Genomic DNA, 15131 nt, shown 5'->3' on the forward strand with positions numbered 1-15131 from the left:
TTTCGAATGAAGCAAGCAACTTGGAAGCTGCCAAGTTCACAATGTTCCGGCATCATGACGGAGGCCACGGAGCAGACTCGGTCCGGTCTAGACCAATCATGACAAAGCTAGGGTCATCAAAAACTTGGCGCTGTCACATGATGCTCGTGTTCTCCCCGCGTCACAGGTCGGAGAAACGCGTCTCCCGGCGTGTAGGTACCTAAGGTAGGCAGAACAGCTCCAGCTTAGATAACTACGAAGAGCTGGGGATTGCCCCATTCTTGTACTTTAACTACATCTTATCGGCGCTTCAGTGTCAAATTCTACCTGTTGCTCACCAGGCTTTACGTTGTTTCGACGCCATGGCTGACGATAATTACAATCGCGAAGATGACGTCGCTGAAGAAGAGGAGGAGCTGGACGAGACGGTATAAGTTTGTCCGTATACGCTGTGAAATTGCCTAGCGCTAACAGGTGATGTCAGGGCTATAAATCAGTGAGGGATGCTGTTCTTTTTGCCATCGAAGTTAGCGACTCGATGCTCCAGCCCCGTCCGTCGGCGGACTCAAAAAGGCCTAGCCAAGAGTCGCCTGCTACCGCTGCGTTGAAGTGTGCATACCACCTTATGCAGCAGCGCATCATCTCCAACCCCCGTGATATGATAGGCGTCTTACTATACGGAACGAAACAATCTAAATTCTACGACGAGGACGAGAGCAGCCGCGGTGACTTGTCATACCCTAACTGCTATCTCTTTACAGACCTTGATATTCCTTCCGCGCACGAAGTTTTAGAGCTGCGGTCGCTGGTTGAAGATGAGGATCAGGCTAAAGATATCCTCGAACCGTCAGATGAGCCTGTTTCCATGGCCAATCTGCTATTCTGTGCCAACCAGATATTCACCTCAAAGGCTCCAAACTTCCTATCGCGACGGCTGTTCATAGTCACCGATAATGACAATCCTCATCGAAACAACAAATCGCTCCGCTCAGCAGCAACTGTGCGAGCAAAAGATCTATACGACCTTGGCGTTATAATTGAGTTATTTCCAATATCCCAAGGGGGGCATGAATTCGACACGTCCAAGTTCTATGATGTAGGTAAACTTTCGCGTATCGCAACAGGATCACTTATAAATGACAGGACATCATTTACAAAGCTTCGCCTATGGATCCCGAAGCTCCTGCTTACCTGAAACCCGAGTCCAGGACGACGGATGCCAATGACGGAATTCCATTACTCAATGGTCTACTGTCAAGCATCAACTCCAGATCAGTACCGCGGCGTGCGCAATTCTCGAATATGTCTCTCGAGCTTGGGCCAAATTTCAGAATCTCAGTGTCAGGCTATATTCTCTTCAAGCGTCAGCAATCAGCTAGAAGTTGCTATGTGTGGCTGGGCGGGGAGAAACCACAGATTGCAAAGGGAGTCACTACACAAATAGCAGATGATTCTGCGCGAACCATTGAGAAATGGGAGATCAAGAAGGCATACAAATTTGGTGGAGATCAGGTTTGCTTCACCCCGGATGAACAAAAAGGATTGAAAGACTTTGGCGAGCCCGTGATTCGAATTATCGGCTTCAAGCCACTCGCAGCGCTACCTTTCTGGGCCCACGTCAAGCATCCGTTGTTCATTTACCCAACAGAAGAAGATTACGTGGGCTCGACGCGGGTATTTTCCGCCCTGTATCAGAAGCTTTTAAAAGACCAGAAGGCTGCGCTTGTCTGGTACATTGCGCGCAAAACTGCTGGTCCAGTTCTTGCTGCAATGATGGCCGGCGAGGAGAGGGTTGACGAGAACAGTGTTCAGAAAATGCCTTCTGGCCTGTGGATTGTACCGCTCCCGTTCGCAGATGATGTTCGACAGAACCCTGAAGCCACCCTGCAAGTCGCGCCCGAGTCACTTATTGATCGGATGCGAACGATCGTCCAGCAGTTACAGCTCCCGAAGGGAGTTTATGACCCCCAGAAATATCCTAATCCATGTAAGTACCTGCTCAGCCTCTGACAATCGCAACCGTGCTAATCACCAGCAGCACTTCAATGGCATTACCGCATTCTACAGGCGCTGGCGCTGGATGAGGATGTCCCTGAGAAACCTGATGATAAAACTCTGCCCAAGTATCGGCAAATCGATAAGGTAAGCTCCGCTCCTCCCTTGAATCCAACCCCCCACAAAATACAAATAGTCAGAAACTGACATATCTACTCAGCGTGCCGGCGACTACGTCTTAGAATGGTCCGATGAACTCGACAAGCAGTACGATCACATAAACGTCAATCAACCGAAGACGACCACCCTTGCCAAAAGGCCCGCAAAGGGCGACGGCGCTGATAAAGCCGCGCCGCCGGCGAAGAAAGTCAAGGCGGAAGCTGGCTCCGACAACATCCAGGAAGAGGTCCAAAAACATTTCACGAAGGGCACGCTATCAAAACTCACAGTGGCTTCCCTTAGAGAGTACCTGGCGTCCCAGGGCCGTGCCACAGCGGGCAAGAAGGCTGAGTTGCTGGAGCGGGTGGAGGAGCTCCTGGAGACGAAGTTTTAGTCGTACTTGCGGATACCCCGGCCCAGGGCTTTTCCAGCGTGCCCTGTGTAATATAATTACCTAATGTACATGATGAATCTGGTTACGAGATCTAATGACGTGGGAATCGAGCATCAGTCGCACGGATGCGGGTTGCGGGCTACGTAGGTACTGATTCTAGCCCTAACTCCGGGCAGAATCACCATTTGATGCGATATGCACAGCGAGTTTAGCTTCATTCCACCATTACATTATCGTAATTAGCAACAAGCTGGTCAAATTGAAACCATTTTCACATCCCGAGAGTAATCCTACATCTTCAAGCGGTTATGACTTATCACGGTGTGGACGCAGATATATATATCGGTGACATTCCATGCTAAGCCGTACTAGCATGCGCCTTCTAAAAAGAGCCTACAAACTTAGAAGTAGATATCTCAGTATCCGCTTTTACATATTGTCTGAGTATATAAGACCGCGATATGCCAACCAATTACAATTACCGACCGTTGCAAAGACATGGATAATCGATGACTTGACCGCTAAGGACTTGACTTCTTCTGACAACACCATATTTGGAGAGGGATACAAAGTCTCCGTAAGTCGGAAATCATGCTAAGAGCGCTTCGTACAACAAATAAAGTGTAAACACACATAAGCCCCATGTAGAAGATATGCAGTGAGAAGTCGACGCGGGGTCCTGCAAGGGTCTGACCTCGCGACCTTAGTACTTGCAACTTGTAGAGTAACCTGCTCAGCATTGCCCGTATACCTGACAGTAACAGAGCTCTTGATCCGGGCAGCTGGAAGAGAACTGTTAGCGTCGCGTCATATGGTACGTTGATGTGGTCAGCACTCGAAGGGTTACACGTACTACACGGACTTCTTACCGAAGATAACATGCCACAGATACTCCATCACCCGACCACTAGATGCATCGCTCCGATCTGTATCAATAACCCACTGCCGGATCTTGATGTAATCGTCGCGAGGGCGCTGGAGGACTTGGTCCCGCGATACAGCGAACTGCGCGCAGCACGCTGCTGCGACTTGTGTTGGTATCCTGAGCGCTCTTGATTCCGCTTGCACACGTAAAGGGTCGGATCCGCGTTCATCGGCTGCGCTGGTTTCCTCTGTTGTGTTCAAAGGCGGCGTGCTCGTTCCCTCGAATATTTCCGTCCAGACGGCCTCCGTGACGTGCGGATTGTGCATGTGTCCGTGTTTCTGCGTCTCGCTGCAGCCTGGGTTCGTATTGCAGCGGAGGTTGACGTAGCCTTTTTGCTGGACGAAGTCGAGTTGGAGGGATCGCAGTGCGGCGATGTTGTCGTGTAAGGGTGCGTCGACGTGCCAGGCTGTAAGGAAGCCGGAGCGGTGCGAGTGGATGAAAGCGATTGTAGATGGGAGGTGCTCGTAGTGATCTATTAGGTAGGTGAGGTAGGCCATTGACTCGTGGCCTTTGTTGAGGGGGGTTTTGAGTTGGAGGTTGTTGGCTAGGGTGTCTTTTGATGGGTTGACTGTGTAGATTGCTCGTTGCCAGCTGGGCTTGGTGTTAGGGCATGGGATGGTGAGAGTGGAACCGGCAGACGTACTCAGGGAGTTCCTCATGAACCCAGTTTACGGATTCCTCTTCAAGCTTCGCCATGACAATCACCTTGTCTCTGATATCCCCATCGTAGGCGATCCATTTTTCTTCAGAGTTGCTGCCGCTTAGCCAGTCGATGAAATAGGCGCCTGCGTGGTACTGGTTGGAGAGGTCCGCGAGATAGGTCTCCAGAAAGTATAAAGGGATAAAGAGAAGCAGTGCGCAGCAGAGAGCAATGCGATAGCTGCTCTTCATAATGGAGCTTGGAGTATGACTTTAGGCCCGGCGCTGTTGTAGGCTGCGTATGAACCTCACTGATCCATTTCCAAGGGTTGGGCAGACGGCCTTAGCTCAGTGGATATTTGATGGGTTCGTTGATAATGAGTAGCGGTAGAGCATCCAAAATCTTAAGTTTTGGAATGGGACTTCTGGACAGAAAAACCTGCTTTTCTATACCTAAAGACACGAGGAAGAAAAGGGTCCAGGGACCACAGAGTCATGGATGATTGCCCGCCATCTGAATCACAACCACGCATGTCCATCAGAGGGGTAAGGTCTCAGAGCCAGACCCCCTCCCAGAGAATAATGCCAGAGAAGGCATGGCCTGTAGCTATCAGAGCTTCCATGACGAGCTGAACCCGTGCGGATGGACGAAAACAAGAGAGTAATTGGTCAGTGTTTCTGGTTCTCGGCTCCATATCGAACATCCTGAAGAAAAGTAGACTCAGGAACCCGCTGATATGCCACGCGTTAGACCCGCAAGTGGTGCCTGTCAGGGCCCTGAGTGGCGGTCTATCCAGAGTTTGGCTCTCCATGACTCCGTACTGGGTCTGACCCTGTGGCTGTGACCTGGTGGAGACCCTGGGACGTTGAGGAGATTTGACAGGGTGTTTCTGACTCGATCCCCATGTACTTTGACCGTCGTAGATACAGAATGCGATTGAACGGCTAGAAACTTGATACTAATGAGGTCTATGGTAGAAAAGTGAGTTGTGCTCCGTATGATGATAGAGGTATACAGAAGCGGCGGTGGAGAGCGTAAGCACTTTAAAGTTGAAGGGACCCAGGATCAACACGTGCCCGCAGAGGTGGATGACGTATGGAGACTGCTGCAAAGACGGCTTCAACAGCGGCTCAAACGGTTTTATTACGTGCGGTGATGAAGTCAGGGGTAGACAGTACCCTAGGTAGCTACAGACCAGCTGCGTTGTTCTCATTTATATCGTGACTTATAGTACACGTATGGAAAAGGCCAGGCTCATGCAATCAAGAGCTCTCCTCTCCTTCGTCTTCATCTTCTTCACTGCTGACTTCCTCGCCATCGGCAATGGCTTGTTCCCTGCGTTGTCGTGCTCGCTCCCTTTTCTTCTCGAGGAGGCTATTCAGCTTCTTGGCGACGTTGAAGACCCCACCGGTGCCGGCTCCGCAAGCGGCACAGGACGGGTTCTTGCGATACCGCTGCAGAGCGCAAGCTTCGCAGAAGTAGTGTCCGCATTTTGTGACAATAGGATTCTGGTACGGCTTTTTGCAGATGATGCACGCGAAAGGAATATTTTCGAGTTCTTCCTCATCGTCATCCTCAACATCGCCGGCTTTACCGCCGCGCTGCGACACCACCTTGCCGTCCAGCTTCTTGCCCTTTGTATTGACGTCCCAGTCCCGATCCAACTCCCACCCTTGCTTGTAGTCTTCACGCATATGACTGAATTTGCAGGAGTCGCCAAAGCCACAGTACCCGGTGAGTTTGTAGTCTTTACAAACGTCGGGCGCATAATCCATGAACGTCACTGTCCGCACATTGGTAGGCGCTTTGATCGGACCGAATGTCTTCGTAGGGGCATTGGGATTCTTCTGAATAAACGATGAATAGTTCGCCGCACCCTTGTATGTTCCGTCCGGCGCATCGGCCCCTGATGGCTCTGCGCGAGCCCGTGTTGTACCTAGAAGATTCTTCTCGTTTAAGTCCTCGTCGTACCAGTTGGAAGACTTTGTGGCGTCATTGGAAGTTGTTAAGGGAAGCGCAGCGGCAGCCGTAACCGGTTCCTCGGCGGCGGTTGGCCTTCGTACAACTGATGCCGATGAAGTAGATACTACTGCGTTCTTCCGGCGTCTCTTGATCCCCCTGCCTTCTTCGTCATCGGAGGATGTGAAACTGGAGTCGGAGTCCGCATCGGGCGGCGGAGATTCTGGCTTCTTGCGGAAATTCGCCTTCTTGGCACCGCGCTTCTTGAAGGTTACCGGAGGAGCCGTATCTGCCATGTCGAATTGTATGTCTGGGTAGAATTGCTGAAGCTAAGAAGATCCATCTTCAAGGTCAAGGTTCGATAAAGCTGTTGTAGAGTGGCGACTAACACGTGATGCTAAATAATCATGTGATGCAGCGGGTTAGTCAGAAAAGACTAAACAGGCCATCAACCATGTGACCTTAGTTTTGGCATCGCGGTTGGCTGTTGTTGTGGGCTGCCAGGCGTTCCTGAGCCTGTGATTCTTTCTTTCCATTCCAGCGTGTTGATTGACGGCCAGTAACCTTAATTTGGTTCCATTGTTTGGGTGCGGTAGACTGCTATACAAGTTACAGTACAAATGTTGTTATCATTTTTATGGATCGATCCTTCATTTCTTGTTATGTATCAGATCGATTGATGCTCTATCCCCCAGTAGACTAGTCCATCGTACTATTGTAGACGCTTTTGCCTCCAGCTGGCCCGGTCTCAGTGCCCTGCCTAACTTCTCAGGCTCTAGCGCTCGCCTTCTGCTCCCCGTCGCGCTCTCCCTTCCTTTCCTCCTCGTCCCCCGCCCAGCGAGCGTTCTCGTCTCGTTGTCCAACTGGCATTACTTACTACTACTACCTATACTCGTTCTCTTATTTGTTACCCTCTCTTTTCTTTTCCCTTCCTTCCTTACTATCACTTGACTTATTTGACGTTCTTCACTTTAATCCCCTCACTTCATCATCCCATTCGTGTCTTTCCTTTGTCATTTCTTCAACTTACGAAAACCTTCAGATTAAACCTAATTGACGCTGCTACATGGCGTAGCTGACTCCCTGTATTTCAGTTTCTACTGTTTTGTTTCCTAATCGCCACAGCTGCAGCCCAGCTCGCACCCGAGAGCTGAGCGTCTTGCCCCCTCTCGTGGTTGGCCCGCATCTCGGTCGCACGCACTCCCACGGTTACCCTACGACTCCTCCACAACGCGTTTGTTGTCGTCCTTGGGTTGCTCCCGAGCCAGTTTTCAAATTCACCTTTCCATTTCCCTACCCTGCTTCAACGAAGCAACAGCCGGGGTTCCTCTTCTTGTTGTTTTGATCTCGGAAGTTGCTCGATCTTTTGCGCTGCCCTTGCCCAAGTGGACGACCGATACGGCCACCCTACCGGATTACTCACCGACCGACGGCGGTATCATCGCAGACTTCCACCACCGCCTTCCCCCTCATCCCGGTTCGGAACTCATCGTGAATCCTGAGTCGCTGGTCGGCGCAATCTAGGACCGTGTATCGAAGAGGTCCGAAACGTCCAGCCGCGAAGAATCGAACTAGGTCGAATGATGACTGCGGCTTGAGGCGGAATCAAAGAACGAGCGAGGCGACGAGTACAGGAACCGGTTTTGTTACATCGTGGTTTCCAGGAACCGCGACCATTTGCAGACCTGAACCTTTCAACTATGGAGGATTCTGGACCAGAAAACGCTTCGATGATGTCCATGATGGATGACCCCTTCGTTACCAGCCCGGAAGGGGTGCGGATTCCCCAGTCGACGAACCAATACTCCCCTTTCGATGCGCAACTGTTTAATTTGGACGCATCCACCCCTGCGCAAGCGAAGCGGGCGCTCGAAGCCCATTTAGCGGAAACTGAGCGCCGGCTCGAGGAAGCGTCGAAGCTGGGAACTGCGCTCGTTGAGCAACGGAAGGACTTGGAGGATAGGCTCAAAGATGTCGAACAGCAGCAGGAGGAAGGACAGATTGGAGAGGATCTCCGCCGAAAATTGGCCGACTTGGAGCGCGAATATAATGAAATAGGCCAAGAGACTGCGCGTGCATTTCTTGCACCAAAGCGCCACGTCAGTGGAGATGATGGGCACTTGGCCACACCCTCCCTGGACCAGAAGGTTTGCTTTCTCTGCGCCGAGTGATCCACGCCGTTGGATTCAACTGCTAACAATGGAGCTCCTAGTCACCGTTAAGCTCAGCACTATTCGCCGGCCAAGCTACCAACTCTCCAAGTAAAGTCAGCGTCCCGTCACGTAAATCGCGAAACCAGTCGAACCGCGTCCATGATATCGAATTTGCCACCGAGATATCGACATCTTTGCTTGCACAAGTGCGCCAACTGCAATCAATGCTCGCCGAACGTGAAGAGACACTGAAAACGGTGAATCTGGAAAAGTCGAGATTGGAGTTGGAAGCGGAAGGATATGCACAACGGATCCGCGCTTTGGACGAGAGCGAGGAACGATACAAGGATGAGAACTGGTCGTTGGAAACTAAGATTCATGAGCTTATGGCCGCCGCGAAGGATGCCACAGACCGCGAAACCAAGCTTAACAGTACTCTGGGCGCAGCATATTCGGAGAAGAGCGCTATGGAGCGAGAGTTGGAGGACCTGAAACAAGCAAATGCGAAACTCATTGAGGACCACACGGCGGCCCAGAAGGCAAACGATGCTGAAGTCAACCTTTTGCGCCGGAACCTCAATGCGGGGGATGCGGAGAAGCTGACGCTTCAGCGCAAGCTCGAGGACATGAATATGCAGAACCAAGAGCTCGCGAAGGCAGTGGCTATGCGGCTTCGCCAGCATGAAGCGGAATCCGCACGTGAAATTGTCCGCCCACGCAATTCCGACGATGAAGACCAAGCCACGCCGGAGAACTCCCCGCCCCCTTCGCCCAGCAAATTCACACCCCGTCATAATCACCTCGAGACCGAGACCTTGCGGAGCTCGCTCGGCCATGCTCATCGGATGATCCAGAACCTGCGAAGTACTGTTCACCGTGAAAAGACCGAGAAGATCGAACTCAAGCGTATGCTTCAGGAAGCTCGAGATGAGGTTGAGCAGCGTCGTCGTGATTCCGTTGCTGCGAACGGACCCACAAACAAGCGGCAAAAGACAAAGGCTGACACGCGCAAGCCTGCACGCCCGGACCTGCTAGGTGCTGGCAGAAAGAAGGCCGAGGTCGAGATCCATGATTCAGACTGGGAATCCAACGCTGGCGACATAAGCCCGACGTCCCACAAAACGTCCATCAACTCCCGGGCTTACCCTGAAGAGCAATCAACCGATGACCGTAGTGATGCGTACCAGACTGCGACAGAGAACGATGATCCGTTCGAGACCGCCAATGAACGGGAAACAACGACGGAAAGTGAAGCCTTCCAGACCGGCGTGGAGAGCATGGCTGGCGATAGCACTGATAGCGATGAGCTCACTGAGACTGAAGACCGTGTCAACAGGACTCCCCGCGAACGTGTCTCGTCATTGACCCTGGCCAAGGCTCGTGACCGAACATCCTACTACAGCACAGCCTCCACCTCTGCTGATGAGGATGACAATACAGACCCTGGAACACCATCTGTTGGCCAATTCTCCACTCCCCGCTACCGCCTGCGGAAGAAGAAGAGCGTTCTGCGCAAGATTCGTCCCTCTGGCGAGGCACCCATGGCCTTCAATAGCCGGCCCTCAAGTGCTAGAGAATCCCCCTCAGCAAGCTTCACGAGGGAGGCATCCGCAGCCCCAGAAGGCCAAAGTCTTTTTGCTGAACTCGCTGAGATTGATGGTGACGAAGATGATTTTGGTCCGCCAATGCAGTTTGAGGCAGTGTCACCCTCCACCCCACGCATGCTTCCTGGCTTCGATTCGAGGAGACCATCCGCAGTTTCGATAGAGTCTATGCGGAAGCCAGCCATGGTTGATTCCGGCGTCATGACAGATCCCTGGGAACCCATTCCCTCCCTCGTTTCCCAAACGGACGACGAGTCTACCAATAGCGTCCCTGTTACGCCAACAAAGCCAACAATGTCAGATGCCGGTACAGCCATGGACATGTCGGATTCACCCGGGCTTGTTTGCTCATCAACCCAGTGGACGCCAATGAAGTCTGATGCGGACCTTAATGGGGACCAGGTCCTGAATGTGCCTACACCACCCAAGATGGCATGGGACGGGCAGAACCTGGATGACCAACGGGAAATCAACGTACCTGACACTCCTACTACGCAGATGGAACTGGACGTTTCTACTATCTCCTCTGAAGAGACCGAGCCAGTGGCGCCTAGTTTCCAGGAGCTGAGCACAGCCTTCTATGCGGGCAGCACGACAGAACCCCTTGCTGCCACTGTTCGCGTGCCTGAAGTAGCCTTGTCGTCGATCTCATCGCAATCAAATGAACCAGTGTCCCCCGTCGTTCCTGCTCTTCCCACTCCCGAGGTAGCCTTGTCCTCGATCTCCTCGCAATCCAGTGAACCGGTGTCACCCGTCATTCCTGCTCTTCCTCTGCCCGAGGTAGCCTTGTCGTCAATCTCAACACAGTCTAGTGAACCGGTGTCGCCTGTGATTCCTGCTCTACCCGAGCCCGAACCGGTGTACGTGCCGAAGATGGCGTTCTCACAAATAGCCGTGCAGGATACCCTCCCTGTCCTCGCCAGCTTACCCGAGCCCGCGCCAGTATTGTCCTTCAGTGAACAAGGAACGAGTACCGATATGGCGGAATTCTCAGTCTCTAACATTTCCTCACAACAGACTGAGCCAGTTGAACCTCTCAACGAGCCAAAGGAAGACACGGCCATCCTAACTGACGTTGTTCCTGAGCGGACGCTTTCCTTTGCTGAGCAAGGGACTAGTACAGAAACAGCTGAGATTTCATTTTCGAACATTTTCTTCGTCGAAACCGAGCCTATTGATGCGGTATATGAGCCTAAGGAAGAGGTTGCCATTGTTGAGGACGTTGTTCCTGAGCAGGTGCTGTCATTTGCCGAGCAAGGAACAAGTACAGACAGTGCCGAAATCTCATTTTCGGCTATTTCCTCTGTTGAGACTGAGCCCCTTGAGCCGGTTCACGAGCCTAAGGAAGAGGTTGCTATTGTGGACGAGGTTGTCCCTGAACCCGCCCATCCTGTCCTGAGTATCTCTCTCACCCCTCCGGCGTACACCGAACCAATCGCGCCAAAGCTTCAAGTAATCGCCGTTCCACCGGCACCGCAGGTAGCGCTGTCTACGGTTAGCTCAGTTGAAACATCCCCTGTCGAGTATACCCCAGACGTAATCGTCCTACCTACGCCACCAGCACTCAACGAAAACACTCCACTCAGCGGAGTGGCCAGCTCTGCCAAAGCAACGAAGAGCGCCCCACCGCTTGTTGTCGTGGACGAGAACACGGGCAAGGTTACTGCTGATGAGACGGTTACTCAACATACCAGTGCGACAAGGCCTTTGGGTACGATTTCTGGAAATGCGGCTCCACGTCGTGCAAGGACAGGCTCGTCCAACCAGGCCGACCAGGCCGACCAGGGCGCTCAGACCATCTTGTCAGCCAAGCAAATCGACCAGCTCCTTATTGACCGCGCTTCTTCCAGACCCCTTTCCCCTCCTGATAGCGACAAAGCCAAGGAAATGAGCAACTCACCATTTGCGACACCCAAGGCGCGATCGCGCCCCGTTCCCCAGGCTTCTAATGGCTCTCTCCAGAAGAGGCCAGGAAGTGCCGCAAGCCAAGCGTCAAGTGTGCTGATTCACCCCCCCTTGCCGGCTGATCACAAGGAAGCCATCATGGCCGCGGAGAAGACATGCATCGACCAACGACCGGCTTCTGCGGGTTTGATGGGCCCTCCACTTGCTCCAGCCTCCGCATTAAGGGCCAACTCGGCCAACTCGGCGCAACGCCCTCGAACGCCAAATGGATCGGCCGTTCAGGTTGGCTCTGGACAGACCATTACATCAAAGGGCAGCATGAGACGCGACAGCCATATGTCACGACGCTCTTCGGTGTCTTCCTTCGCGTCCGAACTGGAGGAGCGCTTCAACATGCAACCGACCCCGGCCTTCGCTCCACAGGGCTACGCAGTTGGGACCGACCCCCGAATGATCCAAGCCATTACGCAAACGATGATTGGTGAATTCCTCTGGAAATACACTCGTAGAGCGGTTTCGGGAGACATCTCCAACACTAGGCATCGTCGATACTTCTGGGTCCACCCGTACACGCGAACACTATACTGGAGCGAACACGACCCGCAGTCTGCGAGCAAGAGCGAGGGCCGAACAAAGAGTGTTTCGATTGAAGCAGTAAGGGTGGTGGCCGACGACAACCCATACCCACCAGGACTTCACTGCAAGAGCTTGGAAGTCGTCAGTCCTGGCCGTAGGATCAGGTTTACCGCCACTACAAGCCAACGACATGAGACATGGTTTAATGCGCTTTCATACCTCCTGGTACGAAACGGACCGGAGGATGAAGAGGCAGAAAACGGTGTTACTCTGGAGGACATTGATGAGTTCAACCCGGGCTTCCGCTCTCGTTCACGCCAAACCGCCCGCATGTCGGTATCCTCGTCGCAAAGTCGCGGCGCGGGGCGTTTGCCGAAGCAACGTTCTGGCTCAGCCATGTCGTTACGCCCCAGCTTGACGCCCGGCCGTGCATCGCCGTACCCCCCGTCGCACTACTCGGATCAGGCGAGGCAGACTTCGACGTCCCGGTTGAGTACCATTTTCAACTCGACGATCAAGGGATCCTTTGGACGAAGAAGCCCGTATGCGGCGTCCAGCCTGAACGATGGTAGCATCCATAACCACGACAGTGTGGAGGACCTTCGACACATGGGGGACGATGCGGACCGGCTCGAGAATGTTCGTGCCTGCTGCGATGGCAAGCACGACGTCAGCTCGCTGTCAAGGACGAGCCGCTACAGTCCTCGCGCCAATCGGATTCACTCGCATCACTAATCATGGAGTGTGATCGCGCTGTCAAAAGTCTTCTTATTAGCGGTGTCGCACTTCCACCCTCTACTTGTCCTCCGTGGCAGTAGCTGCCCATCGTCTCGGCTCAACGGTTATCATATCTTTGCTGGACGGTCATCCCAGCAAGTGAGCGTCATTTCCAGCCTGCATATTGATTTAGTCATGGCTTTGCTTCTACATTTACATTTTGTGCCACTTGATGTTTATTTCCTTCTATCCATACTATCACTATCATGCATGAACCCTCGGGATATTTCCTTTGTTAATACTCGCAGTCCTTGTGACTCACCTGGCGACTCATCCGTTACGGCCCGCCTGAATCTCCTCTTACCAACATAAGCGCACAGGGCGCCTTGTACTACCGACTTTTGATCTTTGACCTTGGTATTGGTATTGATATTGATTTCCATATCTGATGACAGCGGCGCTTCTTGTGGTTGTAATACTGGCTTTGTTGGTTGTCTGGATGTGTTCTCTCTTTTGCTGTACCGAATCCGATCTATAGGCAGGTCATGATCAGAATATCTTGGACTCAATTGATCAACTGTAGTGCCATAGTCTTGCCTCTTATATGTTGTACAGAGTAGGCTGAAGGCTCCCACCGGACTTGGGGTTGGAGAGATTAGTCAGACCCACTTTGGCCTGCAACTATAAACTCGGAAGTCCGTCAACCCACATCTTTCTCCATTCTGACTCCTCGCATATTCAACTCTCCCAAGATGGCGAGGGAAGAACTCACGACCCGGCAATGGCTCAATGCCCTTACCGAGCCGGCCCAGATCCTGGCTTGGTCCATGTCTTGTATGCTTTCACCGCTGCACATAACCCTCAATGCTCTATCTCTACGGCTTAGATATTGCATGCATGCGTAATATTATAGTCCACCCAGACTAACTAGGCCATACAGACTACATCGAAGCCAACATCAAGGCAGTCCTCAGCGGACGCCTCCTAGCACCCATCCTAAATGCCCAGCAACTCCGCGACGAAGCGTTCGGCAAGTTCTGGGTTGCGTTTAGCTGTACTTCCCCCCAGTACCCTAACCCATCTCACCCAGAACCAGAATTAACAGGCCTACAGCAAACCGCGAAGAACCACCACCAAGCGAAGAACTCTCAGCAGATGCAACCGCATCAACAGGCGTCGCAGCAGCCCCAGCCCCAGCTAAAGAATCTGAAGAAATAGAGACCAAAACCGAAGAAAAAGCCCTCGTCTCCTCAGACCTAATCCCCCCAATCATCTCCCAAGCCACAGGCCTCGTCCTAGACGTCGGCCCCGGCACAGGAACCCAAATGCCCCTCCTCTCCCAGATCCCGCCCTCAAACGTGAAAGCCTTCTACGGCGCGGAACCGTGTCTCGGCCTCCACGCTGAACTGCGCAAGCGCGCGGTGGACCATGGGCTCGGGCTGAAGTATCATGTTCTCCCCTGCAGCGTTGAGGAGAGTACGTTGGTGCCGGAACTCGAGAAAGCTGGCCTCCTCTCCCCACACGGCACTAATCAGGATGGGAAGAGTGCGGTCTTCGACAGCATAATCACAATCCGCGTCCTGTGCTCGGTCCCAGACCCTAAGAAAACAATCGCGTACCTGTACGCGCTCCTCAAGCCCGGCGGGAAACTGCTGCTCGTCGAGCACGTCGTCAACCCGTGGACGACGCGCAAGGGCTCGCTTGTTGCGAGGGCCATGCAGGGTCTTTACCACCTTTTCGGGTGGCGCTGGGTTATGGGGGATTGTTGCCTCAATCGCGATACGGAGGGGTTTGTGCGGAGGGTTGCGGAGAAAGATGGGGGGTGGGAGAGTGTGCAGGTTGATCGGTGGTTTGAGAAGACGTGTATGGTTTATGTTGCGGGGGTTTTTGTTAAGAGGGGGTAGTTCCTTTTGCTTTTTGCTTCTCATTTTAGAGGGGTTGGCTGGAAAGTTGAGTAATTTGTCTAGAGTGGTGTTTTTCTGGTTATGGTTTATGAAATGTTTTGAGGTACGCGTCATAACGGTCATATGGTCATTATATCTATATCTATACAGATGGTGAGAACAAGAATATAAGAAAAGCATATCCGCCAGCGGATCCTGCCCTTATTTTCAGAAGCACATCA

General features: G+C 52.7%; 5 protein-coding genes across 5 annotated transcripts; 3 read left to right on the top strand and 2 right to left on the bottom strand.

Moving 5' to 3' along the window:
• The first annotated feature begins 335 nt into the window (after positions 1 to 335).
• On the top strand, positions 336 to 2815 carry akuA (putative DSB repair complex subunit Ku70). The gene is made up of 5 exons (XM_073721546.1): positions 336 to 413; positions 464 to 1075; positions 1123 to 1966; positions 2018 to 2121; positions 2195 to 2815. The coding sequence occupies exons 2-5, from the start codon at positions 518 to 520 to the stop codon at positions 2525 to 2527; spliced, it is 1839 nt and encodes a 612-aa protein (XP_073578921.1). The 5' UTR covers positions 336 to 413; positions 464 to 517; the 3' UTR covers positions 2528 to 2815.
• A 445-nt stretch (positions 2816 to 3260) lies between these two features.
• BDW74DRAFT_182951 (DUF3431 domain-containing protein) lies at positions 3261 to 4343 on the bottom strand (the record flags this gene model as incomplete). Its single annotated transcript, XM_073730380.1, has 3 exons — positions 3261 to 3309; positions 3381 to 4043; positions 4096 to 4343. 3 exons carry the CDS (start codon positions 4341 to 4343, stop codon positions 3261 to 3263), a joined length of 960 nt encoding a protein of 319 aa, XP_073578922.1.
• A 785-nt stretch (positions 4344 to 5128) lies between these two features.
• Positions 5129 to 6370, bottom strand: BDW74DRAFT_102966 (U2-type spliceosomal complex subunit CWC24). The gene has a single exon (XM_073721547.1). The coding sequence runs from the start codon at positions 6345 to 6347 to the stop codon at positions 5355 to 5357; it is 993 nt and encodes a 330-aa protein (XP_073578923.1). The 5' UTR covers positions 6348 to 6370; the 3' UTR covers positions 5129 to 5354.
• Positions 6371 to 7430: 1060 nt separating this feature from the next.
• Positions 7431 to 13133, top strand: BDW74DRAFT_103005 (putative nuclear migration protein (ApsA)). Its single transcript, XM_073721548.1, has 2 exons — positions 7431 to 8198; positions 8264 to 13133. The coding sequence occupies exons 1-2, from the start codon at positions 7752 to 7754 to the stop codon at positions 13022 to 13024; spliced, it is 5208 nt and encodes a 1735-aa protein (XP_073578924.1). The 5' UTR covers positions 7431 to 7751; the 3' UTR covers positions 13025 to 13133.
• A 519-nt stretch (positions 13134 to 13652) lies between these two features.
• BDW74DRAFT_162275 (uncharacterized protein) lies at positions 13653 to 15030 on the top strand. The gene is made up of 3 exons (XM_073725920.1): positions 13653 to 13840; positions 13947 to 14060; positions 14120 to 15030. The coding sequence occupies exons 1-3, from the start codon at positions 13759 to 13761 to the stop codon at positions 14908 to 14910; spliced, it is 987 nt and encodes a 328-aa protein (XP_073578925.1). The 5' UTR covers positions 13653 to 13758; the 3' UTR covers positions 14911 to 15030.
• The last annotated feature ends 101 nt before the right edge of the window (positions 15031 to 15131 follow it).

The sequence above is a fragment of the Aspergillus multicolor genome (genome assembly GCF_047715735.1).
Source record: "Aspergillus multicolor strain CBS 133.54 unplaced genomic scaffold BDW74scaffold_40, whole genome shotgun sequence".
NCBI lineage: Eukaryota > Fungi > Ascomycota > Eurotiomycetes > Eurotiales > Aspergillaceae > Aspergillus > Aspergillus multicolor.

Excerpts from the sequence above, each read along its gene's own strand:
- akuA (XM_073721546.1), top strand. The coding sequence starts at position 518 with ATGCTCCAGCCCCGTCCGTCGGCGGACTCAAAAAGGCCTAGCCAAGAG. Across the intron at positions 1,967-2,017 it reads CCAGAAATATCCTAATCCAT|CACTTCAATGGCATTACCGC; the intron begins GTAAGTACCTGC and ends AATCACCAGCAG. Across the intron at positions 2,122-2,194 it reads AGTATCGGCAAATCGATAAG|CGTGCCGGCGACTACGTCTT; the intron begins GTAAGCTCCGCT and ends ATATCTACTCAG.
- BDW74DRAFT_102966 (XM_073721547.1), bottom strand. The coding sequence starts at position 6,347 with ATGGCAGATACGGCTCCTCCGGTAACCTTCAAGAAGCGCGGTGCCAAG.
- BDW74DRAFT_103005 (XM_073721548.1), top strand. The coding sequence starts at position 7,752 with ATGGAGGATTCTGGACCAGAAAACGCTTCGATGATGTCCATGATGGAT. Across the intron at positions 8,199-8,263 it reads CACCCTCCCTGGACCAGAAG|TCACCGTTAAGCTCAGCACT; the intron begins GTTTGCTTTCTC and ends TGGAGCTCCTAG.
- BDW74DRAFT_162275 (XM_073725920.1), top strand. The coding sequence starts at position 13,759 with ATGGCGAGGGAAGAACTCACGACCCGGCAATGGCTCAATGCCCTTACC. Across the intron at positions 13,841-13,946 it reads CCTGGCTTGGTCCATGTCTT|ACTACATCGAAGCCAACATC; the intron begins GTATGCTTTCAC and ends TAGGCCATACAG. Across the intron at positions 14,061-14,119 it reads GTTCTGGGTTGCGTTTAGCT|CAAACCGCGAAGAACCACCA; the intron begins GTACTTCCCCCC and ends ACAGGCCTACAG.